Consider the following 27,887-nt stretch of genomic DNA (forward strand, 5'->3'; position numbering starts at 1 on the left):
GTGTATGTCTGTGTGTGTGTGTGGTGTGTATGTCTGTGTGTGTGTGTCTGTGTGGTGTGTGTGTGTGTCTGTGTGTCTGTGTGTCTGTGTGTGGTGGAGGGAGAAGAAATCATCCTAGCTTGAGAAGAAAGTGGTGGTGGTGTGAACCCACCGTGGTGATCTGGGATGTATTAGATACAGGGAGGGTGGGCGGCTCTGTGCCCTGGATCCTGGGCTCTGGGACACCCGCCGTCTCCTGGGGTTTCAGCTGAGCTGGAGGGGACCATAGAGGTCATTAAGTCAACCCCCTCATTTCACAGAAGAGACTGAGGCACCAGACAAGGGACTACTCCAGGGTGATACAGGTCATAGAGGACAGCCTGGATCGTTAAGCACGGAGGTGCTCAGGAAATGCTGAATGAATGAAGGGACGTCCTCTTTGATAAGTCACACAGGTTGCTCTCTTTTCTCTAGGTTCTGGGGACACTGTTCTCCCCTGGTTCTCCTCTTACCTGTCTGACCTTTCCCTCTCGGTCTCTGCTGCTGGATCCTCAGCTCACGTCCGTTGGCCGTGCCTGTTCCCCAAGGCTCTGTACCTCCGAACCTTCTTCTCTTTTCTTTCTTTGTCCACAATTTCTTGTTGATCTCAGCAGCTCCCATAGGATCAATTATCATCGCTATGGAGATGATTCCTACATCCTGCCCTAACTTCCCTCCTGAGCTGCAGCTCACGTCACCAACTGCTTTTTTAGACATCTCAAATTGGATGATCCCAAGGCTTCTCAAACTCAACATGTCCAAAACAGAACTTATTCATGGTGTCCCCCCAAAAGTGCTCCTCTCTTCCTGTCTTACCTTTTTTAGCTGAGGACACCGCATCTCCCCAGTCACCCAGGCCCTCCCCCCCTTCACTTCCATAACCAATCTGTTTCTCAAAATCAGCTTCCTCCAAATCTCAACAAAAAGACCCTGCCTTTCCCCCCTCCCCCCGCCCCCAAAGGCTGGTAGTGCTTTCCCTCTGAGGAATTTACATTTCTATATCTTAGAGATACATATTTATTGGCCTGTTGTCTCTCTCATTAGAATGTAATCTTCTTGAGGACCATACTTTGTCTTGGTAAACTCTCCAGCGCTTAGTGTAATGCCTGGCACATGGTAAATGCCTGGATGATTGCCCCTTCTGGTCCCAAATCTGCCGATGATGACCTGGGTGACCTGGGGCAAATTTGTTTCCCTTTCTGGAGAAACCGGGCCTCAGTTTCCTCATCTGTAAAATGAGATTGAACCAGATTGCGTCTAAAGTCTGCTCTAAGTCTAGGCGCCTGCTACCTTAATGGGAGGAAGCACAAGGTTGATGGATGAATGAAAAAAAGCATTTATTGAGCACTTAGTAGGTGCGCAAATTCTGGGCTAAGTAAGCTTTGGCAGTGTAAACATGGAAGCGGACAGTCCCTCCCTTCAAGGACCTTATCCTCCAATGGAGGAGACAACGCAGAGATGTACGAAGGGGATTCCTGCTTTGGAGGTGGTTTGCCCTGAAGATGCTCGGAGAGGTCTCTTTCCATTCTGAGATTCTGTGATTCCCAAGTTATATCCCCCCATAGAACAATCACGAGCTAACATAGTGCCTTGTACATAGTAGGCGCTTAATAAATGCTTGCTGTTGAATGAGCTCTCTCCATAGCATTTGGCACAGTGCTAGGCACATAGGGTCCTATGGCAGACTCATTTTACACCCATGATGCATAGCATAGAGTAGGTGCTTAATGTTTGCTGATTGAATTGATTCTGAGTGGAAGAACTGAGGCCCTGGAGTCAGGGCACTCAGGCCCGAGCCTGTTTTTGTTATTGACTAACTGCATGGCCCTAGGCAAAGCCCCTTTATGCCTCAGCGTCCCCAGCCAGTCAGTGGGGAGGGTTCAATTCAGTTTGTGTGTGAGGATAAGGTCTCTCCTCCAACCTCCAACTCACATGGTTGGCATGAAGGTCAAAGAAGTTCCTTATTTTCCCATCCCCTGGGGCTGTGATGGTATCTCCCCGGAGCAGGTAGAATGCCAGGATCAATGCGAAAGAAAACTCAATGGATCTGGGCTCTGCCACACCCACCTCTGAGACTGTAAGCAAATCTCTTCCCCTCTTGGGTCTGAGCCTCAGTCTTCTCCTCTATAAAATGAGAGAGATGGGTTAAATGATCCCCAAAACCCACCCCATGGGATGTTCTGTGTTCCAAGGACCTTCCTAGCCCTGACATTCTGTGTTCTAAGGGCCTTCCAGGCTCTGACATTCTGTGTTCTAAGGACCCTCCCAGCCCTGACATTCCGTGTTCTAAGAGCCTTCCAGGCTCTGATAGTCTGTGTGCTCTATGCTCTGAGGTCAGTCTCTCCTGGCTCTGACTTTCTGTGATTTGGTGACACCAAGGCTGTGTACGGCTTTTGCTCAGAAGCCTGTGGGAGGCCAGTGACTGTTGGGCAGTGCTGTGGGGGAAGGGAGCTGCGTCTCCCAGGCAGATCCATACGTATGGGCCAGACTTGGATTTCCAGGATGTCTGTGGTTTCCTGAGGCTGGGGCAGCTCATTAAGCTGCCCACATCCATCCCTTTTGGACCAGGAGATACCATGCCCTCTCTGGGCTCTGATCTCCACCCCCACCCCCATCCTGCCCCCAGTACTTAACAGGCAGAACCTGACCTTGGACAGAGATGCTCACCAATAAGGATGCCTCACATTTCTATGGCCTGTCACAAATGACAAAGCACCCTCCTCATCACAATGCCTGCGGGGAATATGAACTTCTTTCCCATTTTGCCGGTGAAGAAAGTGAGACTCAGGAGAGGTCTTGTGACCTGCCTGTAAGCTTGGTGACCCCAGTTTTTCTGACACCGAGTCCAGCTGTCCCACTGTCCTAGAGGACCTGGGGAAGCTTGGAAGGGCTGACTTGAAAGGATGTCTTACAAACAGTCCTTCCCACAGCTTGACTCATGGACCCTGAGCAGGGCCGTCACTAGGGCTGGGTAACTGGGACTTTGCCTCAGGTCATCAAATTTCTAGTGAGCAGCTGTAGTCCTGTAAGTTGCACAAATAAGGCTGAAGAATTAGTTCAAATGGGAGGCCTTCCTCCCCTGCTTTGATTTTAGCTCGTTCTGTGCCCTGTGCCCTGTGCCCTGTGTCCCGTGCTCCAGTTTGGCTAGTTAGAGTTCTGAGCCCTTGAGGTGGGGTCATGGAAGGTAGGGACAGGTGAGCTCAGGGAGAAAGCTGTTTCCACACAGACCTGACACCAATGATCCGCTAATGCCGGGCAGACTTTCCCAGAGAGAGGCTGCTGTATCAGTGAGCAGTCATCATTACGCTCCCGCTTCTCCAGCAATTCACACAGCACTCTTCTCATTATGGCTCTGGAAGGGCGGGGATGACAGTGTTGCTGTCCCCATTTTACAGATGAGGAAACTGAATCTAGGCCTTGTGCTAGGTGCCAGTCAATGGCCAAGCACAGATGAACGTGGTTCTTCGTGCCCTCCAGAGATAGCGACTCCGAACTGCTGGAGACTTAGACCAAGAGGTGAGGCTCTGTTAGGAAGTGACTTGTCCAAGGTAATAAAGCCAGAGTTTGAATCCAGGTCCTACAGAGGGGTCTACTGTCTACTGGCATATAAGAAGTGAATGAATGAATGAAAATGCATGAATGAAAAAAAAGCATTTTATTAAGTACTGACCTACTATGTGCTGAGCATCATCCTAAGTGGGGATACGCCAATATGAAAGTGAGACTGTCCCTGACTTTTTCAGGGCTTACATTCTAGTTGGGGTGGGGACTGCACACATGGGGGCGTGGTGGCCAGGAGGGGGTTCACTTGGGGGAGTTTGTGGGTAAGCCCTTCCCAGCAGCTGTGGAAGCATTGAGGTGACAACAGGTCCCAGTGTAAGAAGGGGGGTGCCTGCTGGGAGATGAGACGCTGGCAGGGCAGAGGGGGCTGGTTCACTCACTCCCCCACCCTCAGGAGGGCAGAAGGGCTATTGATCCCTGCGTGGTGGGTTCGAGGGCACTAAGCAATATTGGCAGGCAGGCAGACAGGAAGGGCAGAGATCGCTGGAGGATCAATCCCATCACCTCTCCCTCCCCAGGGGAGCCCGTGCAGACAGCTAGCTCTGCGAGGCTGATGGATGTGGGCAGGCAGGGGCTGGCAGGAGACAGCATTGGAATGTGCTTAAGCCCTGAGTGGCCACCTTGCCTCGAGGGCCACGGAAGGGCCTTGAAATGGCCTGCTCCTTCCTCTTGGAGCACCCAAGTGGGGATTTGTAGGCACCAGATTTAGAGCTGGAAGGGCCCTCTGAGGCCATTTTACAGATGAGGAAACTGAGTCCCAGAAAGAGCATGTTGTCAGTAGCAGAGCCTGGTTTGGAAATGGGCTTTTCGATCCCCAAGCCCGTTTTTTTCTCTCATACCACAGAGCTCTGTGTTCAAATGTCGCCCCAACGGGCACTTTTTTCTGTGGCCTGGGACTCTAGTCCCTTACTCCTCCTGCAGGATCGTGGATTGCTTCCCTGGTGAAGAGCAGGCCTGGCAATGGACACAATTGAGAAAAGATGACGCATAGGGTTGCAGATCTAGAGCTGAAAGGCCACCTTTAGAGCGGGGAACTGGGCCCAGGGAAGGGGAGTGACTTGACCAGAGTCACATAGCTAGTGGGATTCGCACCCAGGTCGTCCTGACTCCGGGCGTTATCTACCCTACCTCGATGCTACTACTCAATTCTTCTGCATTTTGTGCTTCTCGCTGGTGTCCGGGGCTCCAGCCTGCCAGGCCAGCCCTTCTCCTAGAGCCTTTCCCTTCCCAGCAGTCTGGTGTACCGCCAGTTGTCCCGTGGCCCACTCCTAGGGCAGCCGGTTGGTGACGCTGGGAGGGGAGCCCAGCCCATGTTAGCTCGTCACACAGCGTTAGCGGGGCCTGGCGAACGCAGCAGCCTCAGTGAGGCTGACCCTCCCGGCCCTGGGCCCTCAGGACAGGGTCTCCCAAGGCTGCTCTGGGTAGGCCCACTCTGGGAGGCTGGACAGTCTCATGCCCAGGAGACCGCCCTGGAGTAAGATTCTAAATGTCTCTGTTTGGCCTGGCCCCTTGGCCTCCGTGGGGGGTGGCGAGTCAGGGCCTGGGAACCCTCTCGTTTTTTGTTTGAGTTTGTAACAACAGCAGGACAAGCAGAGCACAACACTGTAGTTCTTTACAGAGTGGGACAGGGGCGGGTGTGGGCCAGGGCAGAGATGCAGGATCACACTTTCCCCTGGCCCAAGCACATTTCCTGAGGAAGTCAACCACCAAGGCCCTTTCCTGAATAAACTGCTCAAGGCTCTCTTAAGGCCTGGCTGGATCCTCGCCCTCCTCCCTGCCCCCACTGGCCCCGAGATGCTGACCGAGGCGAGGGCGGGGCGGGGGGGGGCCCTCACCAACCCCCTGGTTGAGCAAATCGCCCTCCCCATCCTTGCCCAAGCCCAGGGATAGAGGGGGAGCCCTTGTCCCTGTCAGAGGCTGGGGTCAAGGTGGCGGGCTAGGCAGGGCCGGGCAGGGCCGGGCCGGGGGCCGCTTACAGTAACATTATTCCCTGTGGTCCCAGGGGCCCCAGCGCAGACCGGTGGTGGAAGTCAGAGCAGCAGAGGGGAGCTGCAGATGAGGAAGAACTTGGTAGCAATCAGCGCTGTCCAGCGGGGCAGCTGGCTGCCTCTGTGGGCCCCCTGTCAGAGATGCAGTGATTCCTGCCATCAGTGGGTCAGTGGATTGTCAAGCAACGATTAACATGCCTACTATGTGCCAGGCACTGTGCTGGGCAAATGGATCTTACGGATTTCGAGCTGGGAAGGAACCTTAAAGGTTTTCTGCGCCAACCTCCTCATTTTATAGGAAATGGAGGAAAATTGGACCTGGGGTGGGGGGGGCCGGGTGGGGAGGGTGGGGTCTGTTTCTGTCTCTGGATCGAGTGCCCATTACCACGTCCTTTGACTCTTGCTCACCAAACATTTGGCTTTTTTTGGAGTGGGGGAGTTCAGATAAAGAAAACCCTGGAGGCTGAGCCCCTCTCCTCCTTTTTGTTCCTCTCTCCTTACTGGCTTATGATGAATGGAGCAACTGAGCCTGGCTTGGAACCCTGGCTTTTCTGCTCACTACTTGCATGACCCTTAGGAAGGTCGTTTTCCCCTCTCTGGGCCTCAGTTTCCTCATATGTCAAGCAGAGGATCTCCAAGGCCCTTCCAACTCTAGATATGGGATTCTGTCCAACGGCCAGGTGTTTGTTAAGCTCCTACTATGTGCCTGCTCCTGGTCTGGGCTCTGCCATCTTCCCCTGTGGGTGGCATTGGTTTTCTGAGACTGTTAGTTAGAGGTGGACTTTGACTGTCTGGGTGTGGAGATGAATTTGGCCAGATTGGTCTCCACCTCTCCCTCCCCACCTCCCAGTCCCAGACATTTGGGAGGCAGCAGGGGGTGGGGGCGAAGGTTAGGGATGCATCTGGGGCAGTGGAGCGTGGAAACCCCGGCTGCCGCATGACCTCATTCTCCAGCTCTCAGTGCCCAGCGCCAAGCGCCCCATGATACCCTGACCTCTGAGGGCCGCTGATGTCCCAGGCCAGGCCTCAGCAGCACAAATTCAAAGCCCGCCTCTGTTGTGGGGGGCCGAGTGATCTTGCGCTGGCCGGGCTTCTCTGGGGCTTAGTCTGCTTCAGGAATGAATGAGCAAATGGACGAATGAATGAATGAATGACCAGGTCCTGGCTCCTGCAGAGGGGCTGGTTAGAGAGAGGAGCCCCTGGATCGGAGGGCACTTGGGGAGGGGAGGTGGGTGCGTGGTGACTGCCTGCTCCTTCCGGTTGACTGTGCCCCTCAGCCCAGGGTCTCCCATCCTCTCTCCGCCACTCACTAACCAACTGTGTGACTAGGGAACTTCGCATGTGCTTTCACCCTTCTTTGAGGGGCCCCCTGACGCTTTCTAGGGTCCCCCATTGCTAAAACCTCTCATTTCTTTTGTTTTTTTTTTTTAATCTACCCTTCCGCCCCCTCCCCCCGAGTGAACAACAACCCCAGACCCCCAGAATAAAGGCTTCATCTTGAACACGCATTGGCGTGGCCCTCCGTGGGCCATCCACTCTTTGCCCCTTTGGGGGAGGAGTCAACCCCATCTTCCCGGCCCCGGGCTTCAGCAGGGCTGGCTCCTACTCCTCTCACTGGCCCTGGCAGCGTCCCTGAGCTGCCCAAGTTGATTTTCTTATCCTCATCCTACAGGGAAAGAAACTGAGGCTCATGGAAGGGGCTGGGGGCTGGGGGGAAGGGAAAGGCAGGCGCCAGAGGACGAGCTGGGACGGGGGTCTCCGGGCTGCCCGCTGGCTTTTCCCCTGCCCTGGGGGCCTCCTCCAGCCTGGGGCCAGTCAGACCCCGTCCTGCACCGGAGGAGGCCGCAGCTCCCGAGCCGGCTGGGCCCGTCCCTTCCCCCGGCACAGCCCGGGGAGCCGGTTCACGGAATCTGCTGTGGATTCCTTCCGGAAACCCTCTGCTGACGCCGCGTATTCTTGTGGGATGACTCCCCGCTCTCCCCTGCCCCCACCCGCTTTTCCATTTCCTCCCTCCCCAATCACATGCTTCATTCCTCCAGCCTCCCCAGTCTGTCGGCCTGCTCCTGCCCTCCCTTCCCTCAGACTCCGAGGCGGCGATTTCTCTCAGCCACCCCCGTTCGGGGAGCCGTGTGGCCTGTCCTCGGAATCGGGGAGACCCGGCCTCAGATCCTGATTCTGACACTTACAGTGTCACGCTGGGCAAGCTGCTGAACCTGTCTGGGATTCAGGCTCCTCATCTGTAAAATGGGTATAATAACAGCGCCCACCTCCCCGGCTTGTTGTGAGACAGTCCAGAAGCACTTGGTGAACGATGCAGGCATAGGCATCCAGCTGGCCTCTTGCTTTTCAGAGGAGGAAATCACCGGGTACCATGTATGATACCTTGTATCATCAGGGTCCCCATCATCGCCCTGTGCTATGAGGGGTGATACAAGAAGAAGAGGGTGTCAGAGACTCGGAGGTCATAGAATTCAGAGCCAGAAAGACCTTAGAGGCCATCTGGGCCAGCTTCTTCATTTTACAGATGAGGAAACTGAGGCCCAGTGAAGTCAAATGACTTGTCCACGGTCACACAGCTAGTATGTTTCTGAGGATTTGTCTCCAAATCCAAAGCTCTGTCCACTAATGCTGGAGAAAACTGAAGGGTGGAATTTGGCCAAGGTCACGCAGGTGAAAACCAGCAGAGGCAGTACTGGAACCCAGGACCTCTGGATGTCAGAGACTTCTTCCTCCCATTTTTTTTTTCTAATGCTCACACATCCCATGACCCTTCCCTCAAGACTCTTTGTCTTCCCTCCCTCTGCGTCCCCCAGCCTGCTTGGCTCCCCTGGATTCCAAGACTGACTGTGCCCTTGTGGAAAGACAGCTCAAGTTGCCATCAGGGGTCCAGGGTCTGCATCTCCCACCCCTGCCATTTTTCTACCTCTGTGGCCTTTCAGGTCTTGCTATCTGCATTTTTAAAAATAGTCATTTTAATGGATATTTTGTTTTTACATCACCTCTCTTTCCCAGTGTATCCCCCTCAGTCTTCTCCCAGAAAGCCATCACTTATAGCAAAGAATAAAAAGCAAGAAATGAAGGCCCACAATGTGACAAATCCTGTAGGAATAGGAAAAATGAAACAGTCCCTATTCTCAAGGAGTTCCCACTCTGATTGGACGAGACCCTGCGTAAAAGACAGCTCAGTTACAGGGCAGGATGGAATTGACGGAAAGGGCCAGAGATCCTGAGGGATCTCCGGGAGGGGTTGGGGAAAGGAAAGCAATTCAGGAAACTTGGTCAACTTGTTGGAAAAGTCTGGCATTATATGCTGTGTTCCACCCTCTGTTTCCCCCTCTGCGAAGAATCATGGACAAGTCCTTTTCCCAGTCTCTCCTTGGGGTCAGAGTTGTTCATTATCGGTTTGTAATCACCAATTTAGACTGTTTTGTTGCCCCCCCCCATTTATAGTGCTATAGTTATTCTGTGTGCCATTTTCCTGCTTCTTCCTTCATTTTGAATCAGTTGGTCCAAGTCTTCTCATGCTTCCCCGCGCTCATCATGTTTCTTGTTTCTTATGGTGCTATAACATTCCATACACCTCTCTGTGTTCTATAGTTTGTTTAGCCATTCCTCAGTTGATGGATATCATCTTTATTTACTACTGCAAAAAGTGTGGCTATAAATATTTTAGGTATATGTGGCATCTGATTGACCTCCTTGGGGTGTATGCCTGCTAGTGAAATCTCTTGAGTTAAATGGTATGGGCATTTTAGTCACTTCCTTTGCATAATTCCAAATTGCTTTCTAGAATGAACCAACTCACAGTTCCACCAACTATGTACTAGCGTGCCCAACATTGACTATTCCTGTCTTTTATCATCTTTGCCCATTTGCTGTGTGTAAAGTGAAACCTTGGAGTTGTTTTAATTTGCACTTATTAGTAGTGGTTCAGAGCCTTCTTTTATGTGGTTGCTAATAATTTGCACTGAGAACTCCCTATTCATATACCTTGACCATTTATCTCATTGGAGCATAGCTTTTGGTCTCATGTATTTCTGTTGGTTGTCCTGGTTATATCCTGGAGATCAGAGATGTTTGATACAAAGTTTTTTTTTTTTTTTCTAATTTACCTCTTCCCTTCCTACCTTAGTTGCGTTAATTTTGTTCATTCCAAACTTTTCATTTACACGTAACCAAAACTGTCTTGTTTATCTTTTGGAATTTCCTCTAGTCCTCCTTTGGTTAAGAATTCATCCCCTCACCATTGCTGTGAAAAGTACACGATGGGGTCGTCTTCTAAATTTGCTAGGGCATGATCTTCAATATTCAGATCCCCCATCCATTTGGAGTCTGCTGTGGCATGTGGTATAAGATGGTGCCCTAACCCTGATTTGTGCCATAATGCTTTTCAGTTTTCGCAAATTTGTCCAGAAAAGAGTAAAAAGAGAGAGAAGAGCACAGCTAAAAACCTGTAGTTTTTTTTCTTGTCACTTTTTTCTGTAACTACAAGTGGCTTTTGCCCAATTCTGTTTTTTACTTCTTTCCCTTCTTCCCAGGGCCCCATAAGTGCCAGGTGACAAGAGCACACATTTTCGAGTTTATTCACAAAGGAAACAGTCACCCGCACAGTGCTAACCTTGAAGTCAGAAGACCTGGGTTCAAATCCTGCCTTTGATGCTTACCACTGGGCAAGTCTCTCACCCTCTCAGAGACCCAGTGTCCTCATCTGTAAATGAAGGCTGCAGTAGGTGGTCATTGAGCCCCCTTCTAGCTCTGGGCTTCTGGGGCAGCCAGCTGAGTGTGGGATTCCAAAGTTCTATCCAGCAGAGTGGCTGGGCCTTCAGCCTTAGAGCACTCCTGGTCAGTATGAGCTTCCTGGGTCTCAATTGGCCCCTGTGAGGTTCTCTAGGCCCCAGCTCCTCCCTGCAGGCTCCTTGTTGGTAAGGTGGAAAGGAGGAAGGACTCTGGGTCTAGAACCCAAGGACCTAGCTCTGCTGTTTAATTATCTGTTTAATTTAATTAGCTGGGTGAGCCTCAACTAGTTCTTCCCTTCTCTGAAACTCCTGACCAGATGACCTCTCCTGGTTATGATGTTAAAGCAAGTGGCAGCTCACCCTCTCAGCCAGTCCTGGCCAGTTTGGGATTCAGGAGTCCCCTGGACTGAGCTCATACATTAGCTGATGGGTCTCATCTCGCTCCCAGCTGGCCAGCTTTGGTCCAGCCACCCGAATTCCTGTGTAATTACTTTGCTTGGAAATGATCTAGCTGGAAAGACCTTAGAAGACCTTTGGTCCAACTCTCTCTCTCTCTCTCTCCTCTCTCTCTCTCTCCTCTCTCTCTCTCTCTCTCTCTCTCTCTCTCTCTCTCTCTCTCTCTCTCTCTCTCTCTCTCTTCCTCCCTCCCTCCCTTTCTTCTCCTCCTCTCTCTTCCCTTTCTCCCTCCCCATTCTTTCTCTCCTTCTCTCTTCTCTCTCTCTCTTCCTCTCCCTCCCTCTCTCCTCTTCCTCCTCCTTCTCTTTCTCTCTCTTCCCTCTCTCCCTCCCCATCTTTCTCTCCTCTCTCTATCTCTCTCCCCCTTCTCTCACCTTCTCTCTGTCTCTGTCTCCCTCTCTTTAGTTTTATTTATCATTTCACTACAACCTTCTCATTTTACAGAAGAGGAAACTGAGTGAGAAAAGGACTTGGCCAAGGTGACATTCCAAGTCCGTGGGTCTAAAGCCCACATCTTCCCCCCGACTCCAGCTCTTTCCAGCATCCCATCCTGGCCTTTCTCTGCTCCAAAGATTGGTGGTGGTGGTGGTGTTTTCTGAGGAGGGTGGGGACAGCAGAAAAAGGCATAACGGTTGAAACTCTCCAGCCTGGCTCCCCAGTATTCCGCAGAAACAGCCCTTTCATTGTGGCCTCCCTGAGCTGGTATGGCTGACCAGGCCCCCTCTTGCCCTCAGGAATCACAGGGCAGAAGCACATAGGACGGGACAGAGAACACCTGTGGGGGAAGGGTCGGCGCGGTCTTGGCATCCCCTGCTCTGTGGGGGGCTGGGCGGAGGGGGGTTCTGGCCCTTATCAGATCAGCGGTGACAGGCCCTGGGCCCCGGGAGTCTCCTCCCCTCCCCCCAAGTCTCTGCATGCTCTCCCCATGCTGCCCAGCTCTGCTGGAGAGTGAGCTGAAGCCTGCTGGCTCACGAGCCCGTGAGTGTCTCTGGTTTCGCTGAGTGAGCAAGTCTGGTGCTGCCTCGGCACAAAAACGCCAGGTTTCCCCAGACTGCTGGGGCTGACCTCCCCCTCCCCACTTCCTCCCCCTCCCCAGTTAGCAGAGGGGAGAAGGGGGGACCAAGGAGGAGGGAAGATCTGTGGAGGACAGAGAATCAAACCCCACCAGGAGGCATGAATCTTTGCTGTCCTTCCCTCTCACCCCATGCCCCTAGGGAAGGAAAAGGAGCCTGTTGGCCAGAGAGGCCCCCTGGGGAACTTGAGCACATAGTGTTATGAGCTGGGAGTCAGGAGACCTGGATTCACTGTGTAACCTCAGGCAGGTCACTTTACTTCTCTGAGCCTGTTTCCTCAGCTGTGAAAGGGAGGAAGTTGGACTTGATGGGCTTTAAAGCCCAAATCCTCATGAGCAAACCATTTCCCCATACGTCAGAGAACAGGAAATGTCAGGGACAGAAAGAATCTCAGAGATTATCTACCTAGCCTCTCATTTTATTTTTATTTCTTTTTTACATTTTTCTTAATTTCTTTATTATTTTTAAGGTAAAATGTTCAATTATCTTTTGCCATATATTTAATAAGAATGTATTTCTTGGAAGTTTAACATATGGAATAATTTTAGCTTATATTTTATTGAAAAAGATTAGGCGATTGTCAGAAAACTCCCTCTTTTTCCTTCCTGATCTTTTTTTTTTTTTTAGTTTTCAACATTTACTTCCACAAGATTTGGAGTTCCAAATTTTCACCCCATCTTACCCCTCCCCCCACCCCAAGATGGCATGCATTCTGAATACCCCTTCCCCTAGTCTGCCTTGCCTTCTATTTCTTCCCCCCTTTTCTTATCCCCTTCCCCTTCTATTTTCCTGTAGGGCAGGATAGATTTCTGTAACCCATTTCCTGTATTTCTTATTTCCCAGTTGCATGTGAAAACATTTTTTTTAAACATGTGCTTTTAAAACTTTGGGTTCCAAATTTTCTCCCTTCCTCCCTCCCCACCCACCCTCACTGAAAAGGCAAGCAACTCAATATAGGTTATACATGTGTAGTTATGCAAAACACTTCCATAGTAGACATGCTGTGAAAAACTAACTCTTATTTCCCTTAATCCTATCCCACCCCCTCATTTATTCTATTCTTTCGTTTGACCTTGTCCTTCCTCAGAAGTATTTGCTTCTGGTTACCCCCTTTCCCAATCTTCCCTCCTCTCTATCATCCCCCTACTCTCTTGTCCCCTTCCCCTCCTATTTTCCTGTAGGATAAGACAGATTTCCATACCCAATTGAGTGTGTATGTTATTCCCTCCTTAAGTTAAATCCTATGAGCATAAGATTCACTCATTCCCTCTCACCTTCCCCTGTTTCCCCTCCACTGTAAGAGCCTTTTCTTTTCTGTTTTTTTGTAAGATAATTTACCCCATTCTACCTCTCCCTTTCTCCTTCTCCTAGTATAATCCTTTCTCACCCCTTAATTTTATTCTCCAGATATGACCCCTTCATATTCAACTCACCCTGCGCCATCTATCTATCTATCTATCTATCTATCTATCTATCTATCTATATACATACATATAATTTTTTTCCTCCAACTACCCTAATACTGACAAAGGTCTCATGAGTTACAAATATCATCTTTCCATGCAGGAATGTAAACAGTTCAACCTTAATAAGTCTCTTATGATTTCTCTTTTCTGTTTACCTCTTCATGTTCCACTTGAGTCTTGTATTGGAAAGTCAAATTTTCTATTTAGCTCTGGTCTTTTCATCAAGAATGCTTGAAAGTCCTCTATTTCACTGAATGACCATTTTTTCCCCTGCAGGATTATACTCAGTTTTGCTGGATAGGTGATTCTTGGTTGTAATCCTATCTCCTTTACCCTCCAGAATATTATATTCCATGCCCTGCGGTCCCTTAATGTAGAAGCTGCTAAATCTTGTGTTATCCTGATTGTGTTTCTACAATACTTGAATTGTTTCTTTCTGGCTGCTTATAATATTTTCTCCTTGACCTGGGAACTCTGGAATTTGGCTACAATATTCCTAGGAGTTTTCCTTTGGGGATCTCTTTCAGGAGGAGATCAGTGGATTCTTTCAATTTCTGTTTTGCTTTCTGGTTCTAAAATATCAGGGCAGTTTTCCTTGATAATTTCTTGAAAGATGATGTCTAGGCTTTCAGATAGTCCAATACTTTTAAAATTCTCTCTCCTGGATCTATTTTCCAGGTCAGTTGTTTTTCCAATGAGATATTTCACATTGTTTTCTAATTTTTCATTCTTTTGGATTTGTTTTACAGTGTCTTGACTTCTCATAAAGTCACTAGTTTCCAACTGCTCTATTCTAATTTTTAAGGAAGTATTTTCTTCAGTAATCTTTTGGACTTCCTTTTCCATTTGTCCAATTTTGCTTTTTAGGCTAGCCTCTCATTTTATGAGGAGGAAATTAGGCCCTAGAGAGGAAAGGGGACTTGGCGAAGATCCTAGGGAGGTAGTGGTGGGGACAGGATTTGACGCCAAGGCTTGTGATTTCCCAGGGCCGCATGTTTTCTATCTGCTCCTTCCAGCAAAGGCTGACAGGCTGCCTCGCTGGGGGATGCTGGCTTCTTGCTGACCCCTGTGTCTCTCCTGCAGCCAGCCCCAGGCAGAAGAAGGGGGACCGCCATCCCCTGTGACCGGCTCGTGGAAAAGCTCGTCCCCCTGCAGAGGAAGGAAGGACTCCCCGCTGCTGGAGCCTCCCTGCGGGGAGGGCGGCCGAGGAGAGGAGGCCCTCGCGGCCAACCCCCTGGACGTCTCCCGCCTGCGCAGCTCCTCCGTGGAGATTCGGGAGAAGGGCTCTGAGTTCCTGAAGGAAGAGCTGAGAAAGGCTCAGAAGGTACCGGGGGACCTGGATGCAGGCGGGAGGTGCGGACACTCCCTCAGTGGGGGCGAGGGCGTAGAATGCTGGGGTTGGTGATGCAGGTTGTGGGGCAATCAAACGTACCAGGCGCTGCACCCCGAAAGACAGGGCAGGACCCGGCCTTGTGGAGCTCACAGTCCAAAGCAGGGGTCATGTCATGGGCCCTTTGGCAGTCTGGTCAAGCTAAATGGACAAGCATTTGGGAAGCACCTACTCTGTGCCGGGCACTGGGAATACAAAGAAAGGCAAAAACAGCCCCTGCCCTCAAGGGGCTTCCAGTCTACATGGAGAGACAAGGTGCTAAGGACCATTACAGCCGAGAGAGAAAGAGGGAGAGAGAGAGAGAGAGAGAGAGAGAGCAGGATAGATTGGAGGTGGCCGCAGAGGCCAGTGAGATCTTTGGACCCTTCCTCAAATCATGTTTTTATATGCATAAAATAAAATACTCAGGATTCCAAAGGAAACCAATTATATTGAGATGTAGCTACCAATACTTTTTTTTAATGAGTTCGCAGACCCCAGGTTGAAAAAATAATCTGTCATGTGGGGGCTGCCAGCCCTGGGCAAACCTCTCCTTATAGAATATTACAGGTGGTCCCCAGGGTAGGCACGAAGGCAAAAAGACCACTGTCACAAATGGTATTAATGTGGTCCAAAGGTAATACTGAGGCATTTATAGGATGTAGGAGATAAAATGCTGACCCGGGCATCAGGAAAACTGAGCTCGTGACACTTACTAGCTGGGTGACTCTGGGCAAGTCACTTAGCCTTTGTCAGCCTCAGTTTCCTCATCTGAAAAAATGGGAATATTATAGCACCTACCTCACAGGGTTGTTGTGAGGAAGTGCCCGACCCCACGGTCAGCTGTTGCTTTTGTTATCATGCCCGTGAATGGCTCAGACCCCAGAAGGCAGAGAGTCTGACCTGTACCCAAACAGGAGTCTTCCCTTCCTTCTCCCAACAAGTGGTTGGGTTGGTCATCAGTCCTCTGCTCGAAGGCCTCTGGGGACAGGGAGCTCACCACCTCCCGAGGCCACCCACTTTGGGATCGCTTTCACTGGGCGAGAATCCTCCCTTCCCTCAGGGGCCAAGCAGAACAACCCTCTGGTCCCCTCTGCTGAAGACCCGGGGTCTGGATCAGAGAAGGGGTGAGTCTAAAGGAGAATCTCCCCCCCCCCCCCCCCCCCCAAATCTCAAGTGGCTTCCTCATGATGGCGCAGAGGCTGGTTTATTGATCCTCCCACGGTTAACCTAACCTCCTCTGCTGTAGACTGGTCTGGGTGGATTTTAGAGGGGCGTGATGCTAGAGGGTGTGTTGGTGAGGAGGCTTGGCGGCTGGCTCTCTGAGAACAGTCGGGGGTGGCCCACCCCTCTGGTCTCCCCAGGAGCTGAAGCTGAAGGATGAAGAGTGTGAGAGGTTGTCCAAGGTCCGAGAGCAGCTGGAGCAGGAGCTGGAGGAGCTGACCGCCAGCCTATTTGAGGTAAGGCAGTGCCTCATTGGAGGCGCCAAAGCGGTGAACAGGTCCCACGAGGTCTGGGGGCTCTTAGCGTCATCATGAGATGGCATCGTGCTGGGTACTATCCCTGGAAAACAGCCTGGCCCCAGCCCTGCCCCCAGGAGCCGATGGACACTTGGTGCCCAGAGCAGATGCCAGTGTGGTGCCGTGTATTACTGGGAAGGTGTTTCTGGCAGGTTGGGGATGGGGGTGGGGATAGAGCTGGGGTGTCAGTCATGAGACAGTGTAGTATAATGGATAAAGCATCCACTTGGGAGTCAAGACGCTGTGGTTCAAGTCTCCCCCCCGACATGTACTGACTGTATGACCCTAGACAAGTCACTTAACTTTTCAGAGTTCTGCCCAACAAATCTCTAAGGCTGTAAGTTACAGAGAAAATGTTGGTTCGGGTAGACAGTGACAGCGTTTCCTCACGTGGGCGTGAGGTTCCAGGTCCGGTCCAGTCCAATCTACCCTGAGGATGACTCCTTTCTCCCTCAGCAAGTCTTTATTAAATACCTGCTGAGGTCCTGGTCTCAATGCTGGCCTCTCCCGTTGGAGAGACCAGAGCAGGAGTAGTCAGATCCCTCCTGGGTCTGGATCTTACAATCCAATAAGGGAAAGGAGACCTAGTCAAGCAGCATTTATTAGGTGCTTACTGTATACCAGGCACTGGAAATACACAGACAAAAGTGCCCTTAAGGAGCTTACCTTCCACGGGAGAGACCATGTGCCCATACGTAAGATGCAGATGGATAATGGGGATCGGCCGGTGAGGGCCAGGCCTTAGAACATGAACGATATTCTCAGTCTGCACATACGTACAAAGTCATTATGGGGGAAACACTGGCCGCTTGGGGCTACTGGAATCAAGAAAGGCCTTCTGCAGGACATGGCGTTGGAACTGAACTTTGAAGGAAAATAGGAATTCTGAGAGGGGAAGGTGAGGCGGGAGTGAGTGTGCTCCAGGCAGGTGGGACCATCAGTGCAAAGGTGTGGAAGTGGGAGATGAGAGTATCACAAAAGAGAGAATGTATGAAGGGTAGGAATGTGTGAGGTGGGAAAGGAAGGGGGATAACACAGAAATGTGTTGAGCTTGTGTAAGAACAGGCAAGATCTAGGCAAGTCTCTTAAACTCTGTTTGCCTCTGTTTTCCCTACTGTAAAATGGGGATAATAATAGCACCTTGCAGGGTTGTTGTGAGGGTAAAAGGAGATAAAATTTATATAAAAAAAAGTGCTTAGTGCAGTGCCTGGCTCATCCTAGGCATTGTATAAATGTTTATTCTCTGCTCCTTCCCTCCCCTCGATTGGTGTGCCCCAGGGGTCTGCCTTTGGGCCTGTGCTATTCAGTATGACTTTGACTGATAATGTGGATGAAGGAAAGCATGCTTATCAAATTTGCAGATGACTTGAAGTTGGGTGAGGGAGAGCCAGCTGGACATTGACTGGTCAGGATCTGAAAATATCTCAAAGGATTATAGTGTTGAGCTGACTGTAAAGGTGATTTTAATAGAGAGAAATGTAAAGACTTAAGCTTGGGCTCAAAAAGTCAATGCCACACAGAAAAGATGGGGGAGAGTTTCGACTGTGAAAGCTCTGAGTGTTTTGACACTGTTAGCTCGGTGAGTCAACAGCTTTTGTGGAAACCCAAACCTTAGGCTGCATTGAGTGGTGTAGCGTCCAGAACCAAGGAGGCCACGGCCCCGGCCCACGAGAGCTAGAGTAGTGTGTCTCATTTGGGAGTCTTTGTTTCAGCAGGGGCGGTGAAAGTGTCCAGAGGAGGGCCACCAGGATGTGGTGAAGGGCCTGGAGAATGTGCCGTGGGTAGATTAGCTGAGATGTTTATCTCAGAGAAGGGGAGGCTCATGGGGGTCTGCGAGGATTCAGAGGACTGTCACGTGGAAGGACAGGTAGGCTTGCTCGGTCCGCTTGGCCCTGGGATCAAGGCTCAACAAAGGAGGTAGTGAGCTCCCCATCCCTGGAGGGCTTCAAGTCCAAGCTGGATGACGACTTGGTGGGCACATGGGAGAGGGGATTCTTAGTTCAGCTAGGAGCTGTCCCTCACAACCCAGAGACCCTGAGGCCTGTCATTGACAAAAGGGCCATGTGGTATTGCCAGACAGACAGTGGGTGTGTGGTCAGAGGCCCTGAGTTCAAATTGCTGTGAGTGGGTTAACTAGCCTCTCTAAGCCTCAGTTTCCTCCTCTGTAATATGTGGGGCAAGGACAGAGTGGTCGGACTAGGTTGCTGTCAGTGGGTTAACTACCTCTCTAAGCCTCAGTTTCCTCCTCTGTAATACGTGGGGCAAGGACAGAGTGGTCGGACTAGGTCCTCTCTAAGATTCCATCCCACTCAGAGTTTCTGTGACTGCCCAGCACTGGGGGGCTCGGGGATGAGACGCTTCTTCCTGAGCAGGTGACCTTCCACGGGGGCTGAGGCAGGCCCAACACCGGGTGAGTGTCTCATCCCAACATGGCGCCGGGTCACAGGAAGAAGTCCCTCAGATAGAGCTTGGGTCTCTGGGTGACCACTGGGCCGTCCTTCCCTTCACAGGAAGCGCACAAGATGGTGAGAGAAGCCAACACAAAGCAGGCAGCATCCGAGAAGCAGCTGGTGGAGGCCCGAGGGAAGGTGAGACATCTCGGTTTCCTTCCTTGCCCCTTTACCCACCCGCTACGGAAATTCTGTCCCTGCTGCGTCCATTCAGCAGGTCCCACTGTCTTCCCCAATGCCCCGATGTCACTGTGAGCTGGAGAAAGCCTCTTCTCCTTTGGACCTCAGTTTCCTTATTTGTCAAATGAAGGGATAGGATGAGATGATCTTTAAAGTTTCCTCCTGGTTCTGACCTTCCGTGTTCTCTCTTCTTTTTTTTTTAATAACTAATTTATTTTTAGTTTTCAACATTCACTTCCATAAGATTTTGAGTTTCACATTTTCTTCCCCTCCAAGATGGCACGCAATCTGATATACTTATACATTCACATTAAGCATATTTTCCCATTAGTCATGATGTAAAGAACCATTAGAACTAATGAGAGGAACCACAAGAATGAAGCAATGAGACAAAACAACAAAGGAAGAGGAGAGCAAATAGTCTGCTTCCATCTGCATTCAGACTCCACGGTTCTTTCTCTGGATGTGGACGGCATTTTCCATCTCGAGTCTTTTGGAGTTGTCTTAGGTCCTTGCATTGCTGAGAAGAGCTAAGTCTATCCACGTCAGTCATCGCACAACGTGGCTGTTACTGTGTACAATGCTCTCCTGGTTCTGCTCACTTCACTCAGCATCAGTCCATATGAGTCTTTCCAGGTTTTTCTGAAGTCTGCCTGCTCATCATTTCTTATAGAGCAATAGTATTCCATTACATTCATATACCACAACTTGTTCAGCCATTCCCCAATGGATGGGCATCCCCTCAATTTCCAATTCTTTGCTACCACAGAAACAGCTGCTATAAATATTTTTGTACGTGTGGGTCCTTTTCCCATTTGTATGACCTCTTTGGGATACAGACCTAGAAGTGCTATTGCTGGGTCAAAGGGTGTGCACATTTTTATAGCCCTTTGGGCTTAGTTCCAAGTTGCTCTCCAATCAGAATGGTTGGATCAGTTCACAACTCCACCAACAATGCATTAGTATCTTCTCCGACGTTTATCATTGTCCTGTTTTGTCATGGTAGCCATCTGATAGGTGTGATGTAGTACCTCAGAGTTGTTTTGATTTTGATTTCTCTAATCAATAGTGATTTAGAACTTTTTTTCAAATGACTATAGATAGCTTTAGTTTCTTCCTTTGAAAACTACCTGTTCATATCCTTCGTTATCGATTGGGGAATGACTTGTATTCTTATAAATTCTACTTAGTTCTTTATATATTTTAGAAATGAAGCCCTTATCAGAGACACTGGTTGTAAAAATTCTTTCCCAGTTTTCTGCTTCCCTCCTAAACTTGGATGCGTTGGCTTTGTTTGTGCAAAACCTTTTCAATTTAACATAATCAAAATTATCCATTTTGCATTTCCTAATGTTCTCTATCCCTTGTTTGGCCACAAATTCTTCCCTTCCCCATAAATCTGAAAGGTAAACTATTCCTTGCTCTTCTAGTTTACTTATAGTATCAGTCTTCATATCTAAATCCTGTAGCCATTTTGACTTTATCTTGGTATAAGGTGTAAGATGTTGGTCTATGTCCCATTTCTGCCATACTATTTTCCAGTTTTCCCAGCAGTTTTTGTTAAATAGTGATTTTTTGGGGGGAGTGAGGCAATCTTGGGGTTAAGTGACTTGCCCAGGGTCACACAGATAGTAAGTGTCAAGTGTCTGAAGCCAGATTTGAACTCAGGTCCTCCTGCACCACCTCGCTGCCCCTTTCTCCCCGATCTTAATGGAAATGCTTCTAGCTTATCCCCATTACATATGCTGCTTGCTGATGGTTTTTGATATCTATCATTTTAAGGAAGACTCCATCTATTCCTATGCTCTCTAGTATTTTTCATAGGAATGGGTGTTGTACCATGTTCTGTGTTCTAAAACCCTCTCCCAGGACTCCCATTCTATGCTGGCAGCTTTTGGTCGGACCACCTTATTTCGCCCTTCCCCGGCATCGTCAGCTCACCTTCCCAGGCAATATTTTTGCTCAGTGTAACCATCTCTGTAGTAAAAGCTATCCCCGTCCTCCAGGAGAGGAGGTCCTGTGTAGTTTTGAGTACAGATTTTGGAGGACCTGGGATTGGTACCTGTGTCGACCTTGGGCAAGGCGCTTCTCTGACACTGCTTCCACAGCCGTGATAAGGAACTGGTCTAGATGGCCTTGTTGAAGGTCCTTTCCAGTTCGAAGTCTGTGATCATCTCTGAGGGAACTGGCCCTCCTTCCTGAGCTGCCAGCAGACTCTGGGCACAGGCGAGGCGGGCATCAGCAGCGGCAGCGGCTCCATATCGGTGTGGAGGTGGTGAGGAGAGGATTTGTCCCAGTCTCTGAGAAGAGCCTCTGCGTCTGAGGATGTGGCAATATTCTTTTCCAAGACTCTTTAGGAGATCTCGGTATCTGGGATGACCCCTAGAGGCCAAGGGTGGGGGAGAGTCCGAACGTTACTGAGTTTTCACTGTCCCTATAAAGTCTGCGACAGATCCGAGCTGAGGAACCCAGTGTCCAGGTGCTTGACTGAAGGGAATCCCCCAGCTGGGACTGCAGGAAGGTGTTTTGTTCTGGGTATGCCATTTTGGAAAGGACAGTGACCAGCAACCAGAATAGTGGAAGGCTGTTTGTCCATTCCTTCCACTGGGGATGTCCAGCCTGAAGAAGGGAAGGTGGGGGTGGGGAGGGATGACAACTGTCTTCCAGTATCTGAAGGGCTGGAATATGGGAGAAGAACTAGGTTAGGCCTGCTTGGACCCAGAGGGGAGAATCAAGAGCCGCGGGTGGAATTTAGGCTTGACCCGCTCACAGTGCGAACTGTCCCAAAGTGGAAGGCTCCCCATCATTGGAGGTCTTCGTGCAGAGCCTGGATTTCCCCTTACTGGTCAGGATGTAATGGGAATTCTTTTTCAGGTTTGGGTTGGATTCAGTGACTGTTCACGTCTCTCTTAAAATTCTGTGATTTTATGATGGTGGGGTGATGGGAGATATTCCTCATTTCTTTGTCTTCTCCAATCTCTCCTCTTCTTACCCTCCCCCGGCCTCAGTTTCCTTCTCTGTAAAATGGACAAGATGGCCTTGGAGGCCCAAGGATACTGAGCGTTTTCTCTGTCTTGGGGCTCTGGGCTAGGGAGGCAGGCAGGCAGGCACAGCCACTGACCTTTGCCCTTCCTTTGGCCAGATTGACATGCTGCAAGCAGAGGTCACAGCCCTGAAGGCCCTGGTGATCACTTCCACCCCGTCTTCACCCAATCGAGAGCTTCACCCCCAGCTCCTGAGCCCGTCCAAGGCCATGTTCCGCAAGGGACATACTCGCAACAAGAGCTCCAGCGGCACCCTCTGCCCGGCTGTCTGCCCGGCCACCGGACACAGCATCTCCTTTGAGCCCGTCGGCCACGAGAGCAGAGAGGTAGGGCTGGAGGGTGTCGTGGAGGTTAGAGATTCCGCCCGTCGGCCTGGGTGTGTGCCGCTGGCTCTCTGGACCCGCCACAGCGGGCAGAAGCTGGAGGATGGAGAGAGACCGAGAGACCAAGGGTCACTTAGCCAGCCAACCAAAATTTCCACGGGCTCCTTTGCTTTCGAGCCGGATGGGAAAGCGTCAGAGAAAGTGGGTTTCGGTCCTGGCTCCCTGTCTTGGGGAAGTCACTCTCTGGGTCTCAGTTTCCTTCCCTGTAAAAAGTGAGAAGCTACGACAGATGGCCTCCCAGGTCCCTTCCCAGTTCAGAATGTCTGGTTCAGTGAGCCCACCTCGTTCAGCCCCACAGGGATTTGGGAGCAATGAGGGACCCCAGAAGTCATCCAGTCCAATTTCACTAATAGATGGGGAAACTGAGGCTCAGAGTGGGGAAGGGAGTGGCCCAAGTTCTTACTAAGTACTTACACTGAGGGGTAAGTAGCAGAGCTAGGATTTGACCACAGGCTTCTGAGCCCACATCCAGTTCGCTTTCCACTGTGCCATGCTTTCTCTCTAAAAGGGGACGAAGGCCCAGAGAAGGCCATTGACTTGCTTTGAGGTCACACCGGATGTAAACCCAGGATCCCTGACCATCACTGCTGTTGCTCAGGAAACAAGGCTCAGTCGCCAGGCTGGGGACCCTTAGCATTGAAAGGTGGCACACTTCAGACAGTGACGGTTGAACTGGCTTAGCACCCTCCCCACTCGGACAGGGTTTGGAGGTTCTAGGACCCCTGAAAAGAAGCCCATTGCAGTAGAGACTAGAAGTCATGCCAGTCATGGAATGGCATTCCCAAGGCGGTGCCTTCCTGTCTGAGGATGCTCCGGATCTGCCCACAGCCTCCCTCCCCGTCATCTCCAGCCTTCACCCGATGGTGGGATTTATCCTCAACCATGACTACCCAGGAAAACACACCCACAGTCCGGTGCATTTATGACAAGTTCAAAAGATGGATTCAAGACATTTATTAACTCCTACTGTGGACACAAAGCTAGAAATGAAGTTGTCCCTGCCTTCAGGGAGCTTATGCTTTGCTGTGGGGTTACAGCGACCACAGATAAACAGAGACAAGATAGTCTGAGGAGCAGCCTGGGGCAGCAGGGCAGCCAGTCTGGAGGGGAGACCAGAGCTAAGCGACTTGCCTGGGGTCACAGAGCTAGTTAAGCATTAGATTCAAAACGGGGTATCCCGATACGCCACCCCAGATTCAGTGTTCTTTCCACGACGTCCGCTGATTTCCCTTGGCTGGGAGACCTTTGGCTTGGGAATCTGGGTGCTCGGCTTGAGCAGGGTCCCCAGGCGCAGCAGGACACTGGGCTTGATCGGCTCCCTTCCAGCTCTGACCTTCCAGGCCGCCATGCTCGTTCCCTCTCGGCAGAAGTGGGCATTGTGCCCCCAGGGGAGAGGTGGGTAGAGGGACTGACACATTTTGAAAACCTCCAGGGCTTCCCAGGCAAACCAGGATGGAGGAGGGTAGTATGGTCCCCGCTGCCAAGCGAAGACACTAATCTCCGTTGTTCTCTGTGTCTGTCCCTGCCTTTTCCTGCTCTTTCCTTCTCTCTCTCTCTCTCTCTCTCTGCTCCTGCCCAGCCTGAGGTGCCCACCCTCCTCTCCTTGCTCCTATGTATCGTCCCTGGGAAAGCCATCCACATCACTTATGAGCCGGGCTGGCAGACCCTGGCCTCGGAGTCTCCTTCCTCCTTCTCCTCCTCCTCCTCTTCCTCCTCCTCTTCTTCCTCTTCTTGGCAGGTAACAGCCCCAGGGAGGGCGGGCTCCTCAGTCAGTCCCCGTCGGGGTTCCCCTGTGCCCCCACTCCCTGCAGGGAGCAGCAGCAGCCCAGCATGTTGGGGCCATTCTCTCTGGTGGCCTCCTTAGGGGGCGGTCAGAGGCACCCAGTTTTCTCTGTGCCCTGGAGGGACAGGCTGGCTTTCTAGGGAAACTCTCTGGAAGTCAAAGGATCAGATTCCTCCCATTAAACCCCCTTCTCTCTGGGTCCTCATCACCCTGTGGGTGAGCGGATCCCGGGTGCTGCAACATTTTTTCTTCTGACCTTTGGGATTATTTCTCTCACTTGTGAGTTCTAATGACCAGAAGAGGCATGAGGTGTACTTCGGGTTTTAAATGGGTTTAAAGTCTGGTGGTAGAGGCGGGGAGACACAGTATTGATGTGATCGGAGAATCTTCCTGGGACATCTCTGCAGATTGTGGTGACCCTTGACTCTTCTAGGGGAGGAGGGGGAGTGGGGCTAGAACGTGGGACTCAGGGCTGAGCTGCCAGCGAGTTGTTGGAGGGCTCTGAGACGCCCCACCCCCCAATATTGCTTGAGCCCCTCTTACACTGCTGCTGCTGCTACTCCAGATGTGTCCCCTGCAGGGCCCTGGCCAGAGGAGCCCAGGCCATCGTCCTCCATCCCCGCCCTGCCCCGTGTGCTGGGCTGTCCCTCACCCCAACCCATCTGGGCCCCTTTCAGGTGGACACCATCCTGTTTGCTGAATTCCAGGCCTGGAAGGAGGCCCCCACCCTGGACAAGAGCTGCCCCTTCCTGGAGAGGATTTACCGGGAGGATGTGGGCCCTTGTCTGAATTTCACCAAACAAGAGGTGAGGTAGGGGAGGGGAACCAGGGCCCCTGGCTGGGGGGGAGGGTTAGGAGTGTGTGTGGGGGGGACTCTCTCCCTGCCTCCCCCTCTCCCCCACTGACGGCTCATCCTGGGCTTTGCTTTAGCTTTCCGAGCTGGTTCAGACGGCTGTGGAGGAAAACACCCTGACCATCGAGCCCGTGGCCTCGCAGGCACTCCCCGTGGTGAAGGTGTCTGCGATCGAGTGTGGAGGCCCCAAGTAAGTGGAGGCCCCCCAGCTGCCCCTCACCTGGTGCCAGCTCCTTCCCCCTTCCGCCCTGCCCCAGCAGCAACTCTCCAGAAGCACCCCCTGTCCCCCTGCTGAGCCCTCCTCCATCCCTGGGGCCTTGCTTAGGGATCTGAGGTGGAGAGTAGAGCAGAGGGACCCCAGCCCGGGCGTTCCAGAAGTCAGTGGGAGCTGAGGATTAGGCGGGTCCCAGGAGACTTAGACCCCTTCCTCTCTTCTACCGGCATGGAGCTGGGAGGGAGCTGAGAGACTCCCAGAGAGAGCAGAGAAAATCATAGAGCCTCAGGCCATCTACCCCAACCCCCTCACTCAAAAAAAACGTGGATTGCCTAAGGCCCTGCCCACAAGTCAGGATTTGAATCCAGGTCTTGGGACTTCAGATCATGATTCTCCCTTGGCTGCCTCTTTTAGATGAGATTTTTCAGGACCTTGAAGGGGGACGGTGTGTGTGGCTGTGTGTGTGTGTGTGTGTGTGTGTGTGTGTGTGTGTGTGTGTGTGTGTGTGAACACGCCTGTGGGGTTTCTGCTCTGGGAGTTACGCTTTTCTGAGGCTTTGAGTCAGTGGCTCCCGGAAACACACACTTTCCTGTTTTCATGAAAACAGGACAACAGTCCAGGAATTTCCCATTTCTCAACAGCTGCTGTTTCCGGGCACAGGGTCTGTGTTACCCACAGAAAACTAGAAGTGGCAGCCTCCCCCTGTCCTCCCCGCTCCCCCCCCCCCAGCTCCTAGGAGCCTAGATTTAGAGCCAAGAGGGGGCTGAGACGTCATCCAGCCAGCAGGCATCCGTGGGGCCCAGGGCAGGGGAGTGACTTGCCCAAGGTCCTTGAGCTAGTTTGCCCCAGAGCTGCAGGTTCCACTGCCTCATCCTCCCAGGCCCAAATCTCTTGCTGCCCACAATCAGGCTTCCAGCCTCTCCCACCTTCCTAGAGACCCGCCACCACCACCCAGGCCCCTGCCATTTGCCCAGCCCTGACTCAGTGTCCTTTTTCTCCCTTTCTCTCTCCCACAGTGGCTTCCGGGCCCAGATCATGACGTAAGTGATGCCGAGCTGCCCAAAACTAAATCCCCTTAACGCTTTACTAACCTGGGGTTTGTTAGGGGCTCTCTGCTCTGAGGCTCCAACCAGAACCTCTGGTCCGGCATCCATTTTTTCATGCAACCAGCACTTATTAAACGCTTTCTACTTGCCAGGCGTTGGGCGTACAATGGCGAGAGGGCCCCTGCCCTTTTACTTGAACAAACAGGCATCAATGAACTAACAGGCATTTGTTAAACACCCACCAAATCCCAGGTACCAGGCACTGGGGATGTATAGACAGGAGTCAAAACAGGGAGGCCCTCAAGGAGTTTATAGTTTAGCCAAGGGAGATGAAGTGTCTATATGTCTGTATAGATATAAAATTGATATGAGGTGATTTTGGGAAAAAGGCACCAGCAGGGGGCGGGAGCAGCCTTGAGTTAAGCCTTGAAGGAAACTAGGGATTTTAAGGGATAGAGGGAAGGGGGGAGTGCATTCCTGGTGTGAGGAACAGCCAGTGCAAAGGCAAGAAGGTTGGAGATGTAGTGCAATGTATGATGTACCCAGATAAGTCAATATTGAACATCTATAAAAAAACAAAACAATAATTTGGGGGTGAGGGAGCTCTAGTAACTGTAGGGCCTACGTAGGGGGTGTGTCATGAGCTCAGTCTTGAAGGGGGAAGGTGGAGGTGAGGAGGGAGGGGGGAGAGGATTTGAACCTGGGTTTCTCCCAACTCCAAGTTCAGAGGTTTTTGTTATTAAACCAATGCTGCCATCTCTGCATGAAATCATGGCTCTTTAAAGAATGTTCCTTCTGCAAAATGTTAAATGTTAAATGGTTTAAAACCAGGAAAATACTGATTTTATATTTGGGACTAGGAGGAGTATGTGTGGGGAGAATGGGGGTGGGTGTGTGTGTGGGTGTGTATACCTTTATAGAATCATAAATTTGAACAATAAGGGACTTTGGAGACCATCAAATCCAACTTCCCTCATTGTACGGAAGAGGAAACTGAGGCCCAGAGAATTGAAGGGCCTTGTCCAGGGTCACACAACTAGAAAGTGCCTGAGGCAGGATTTGCCTCGGGGGAGCAGGGAGGGGAGGCACAAACAGAACACCCACCCCCACTTGGGCTGGCTGCCAAGAAGATGGTTTGTCTCACGGGCAGAAAGATTACCAAAAAATAAAAATAAAAAATGAAGGCACTTTTTCAGGCACTAGACAACAAGAGAGCTAGGACTTGGGGGGAGGGGGTGGGGGGCTGCCCTCAAGAAGGCTGTAATCTATAGGGGAAGAGAAGAGCTCAGGATGGCCCTAGAACGTAGCATGGGGCGTAGGGAAAGTTACAGTTGAGGGGAAGATTTCTAGGAATGATTTTTGAAGAAGGGGGTACCTGCAGGCCCAGGCCCCCCCCCCCATTCCATGAGAGAGGCAGAGGAGAGGAGAGGTAGGGCATACCTGAAATCCCTGCTGCGGGAGAGGCTGCAGTGGGTGCATTGCTTGAGCTCTGGAGTTCTGAGCTGCATCGTAAGCCTCTCGGGTGTCTGTACCAACATGGGGAGCCCCTGGGAGCAGGAGACCGCTGGGCTGCCTGGGGAGAGGAGGGCCTGAGCAGGTTGGAGATGAATCAGATGAAAGGTCTTACTTAAATGATCGTAGTAAGGTAGGGCCTGAGTGTACCTCTAGCCTGGGTGAGATGGGGAGACTCTGAGTCTGTGTGTGTGTGTGTGTGTGTGTGTGTGTGTGTGTGTGTGTGTGTGTGTGT

At 51.2% G+C, this 27,887-nt stretch overlaps 1 protein-coding gene across 5 annotated transcripts in view; it reads left to right on the top strand.

Moving 5' to 3' along the window:
• The window catches only part of RAB3IL1 (RAB3A interacting protein like 1), a 53,670-nt gene that overhangs the window by 18,029 nt on the left and 7,754 nt on the right, over nucleotides 1-27,887 (top strand). For 4 of the 5 annotated variants that reach the window (XM_027858801.1, XM_027858797.1, XM_027858799.1 and 1 more), the window contains exons 2-8: nucleotides 14,382-14,622; nucleotides 16,032-16,127; nucleotides 18,698-18,775; nucleotides 21,960-22,187; nucleotides 24,705-24,833; nucleotides 24,958-25,070; nucleotides 26,111-26,134. In XM_027858801.1, the coding sequence (XP_027714602.1) occupies nucleotides 14,382-14,622; nucleotides 16,032-16,127; nucleotides 18,698-18,775; nucleotides 21,960-22,187; nucleotides 24,705-24,833; nucleotides 24,958-25,070; nucleotides 26,111-26,134 (909 nt within the window). The remainder of the gene's footprint in view (nucleotides 1-14,381; nucleotides 14,623-16,031; nucleotides 16,128-18,697; nucleotides 18,776-21,959; nucleotides 22,188-24,704; nucleotides 24,834-24,957; nucleotides 25,071-26,110; nucleotides 26,135-27,887) is intronic. The other variant, XM_027858798.1, reaches the window with a different exon arrangement.

This window comes from Vombatus ursinus, unplaced genomic scaffold, assembly GCF_900497805.2.
Source record: "Vombatus ursinus unplaced genomic scaffold, bare-nosed wombat genome assembly UNPS02013931.1, whole genome shotgun sequence".
NCBI classification, from domain to species: Eukaryota; Metazoa; Chordata; class Mammalia; order Diprotodontia; family Vombatidae; genus Vombatus; species Vombatus ursinus.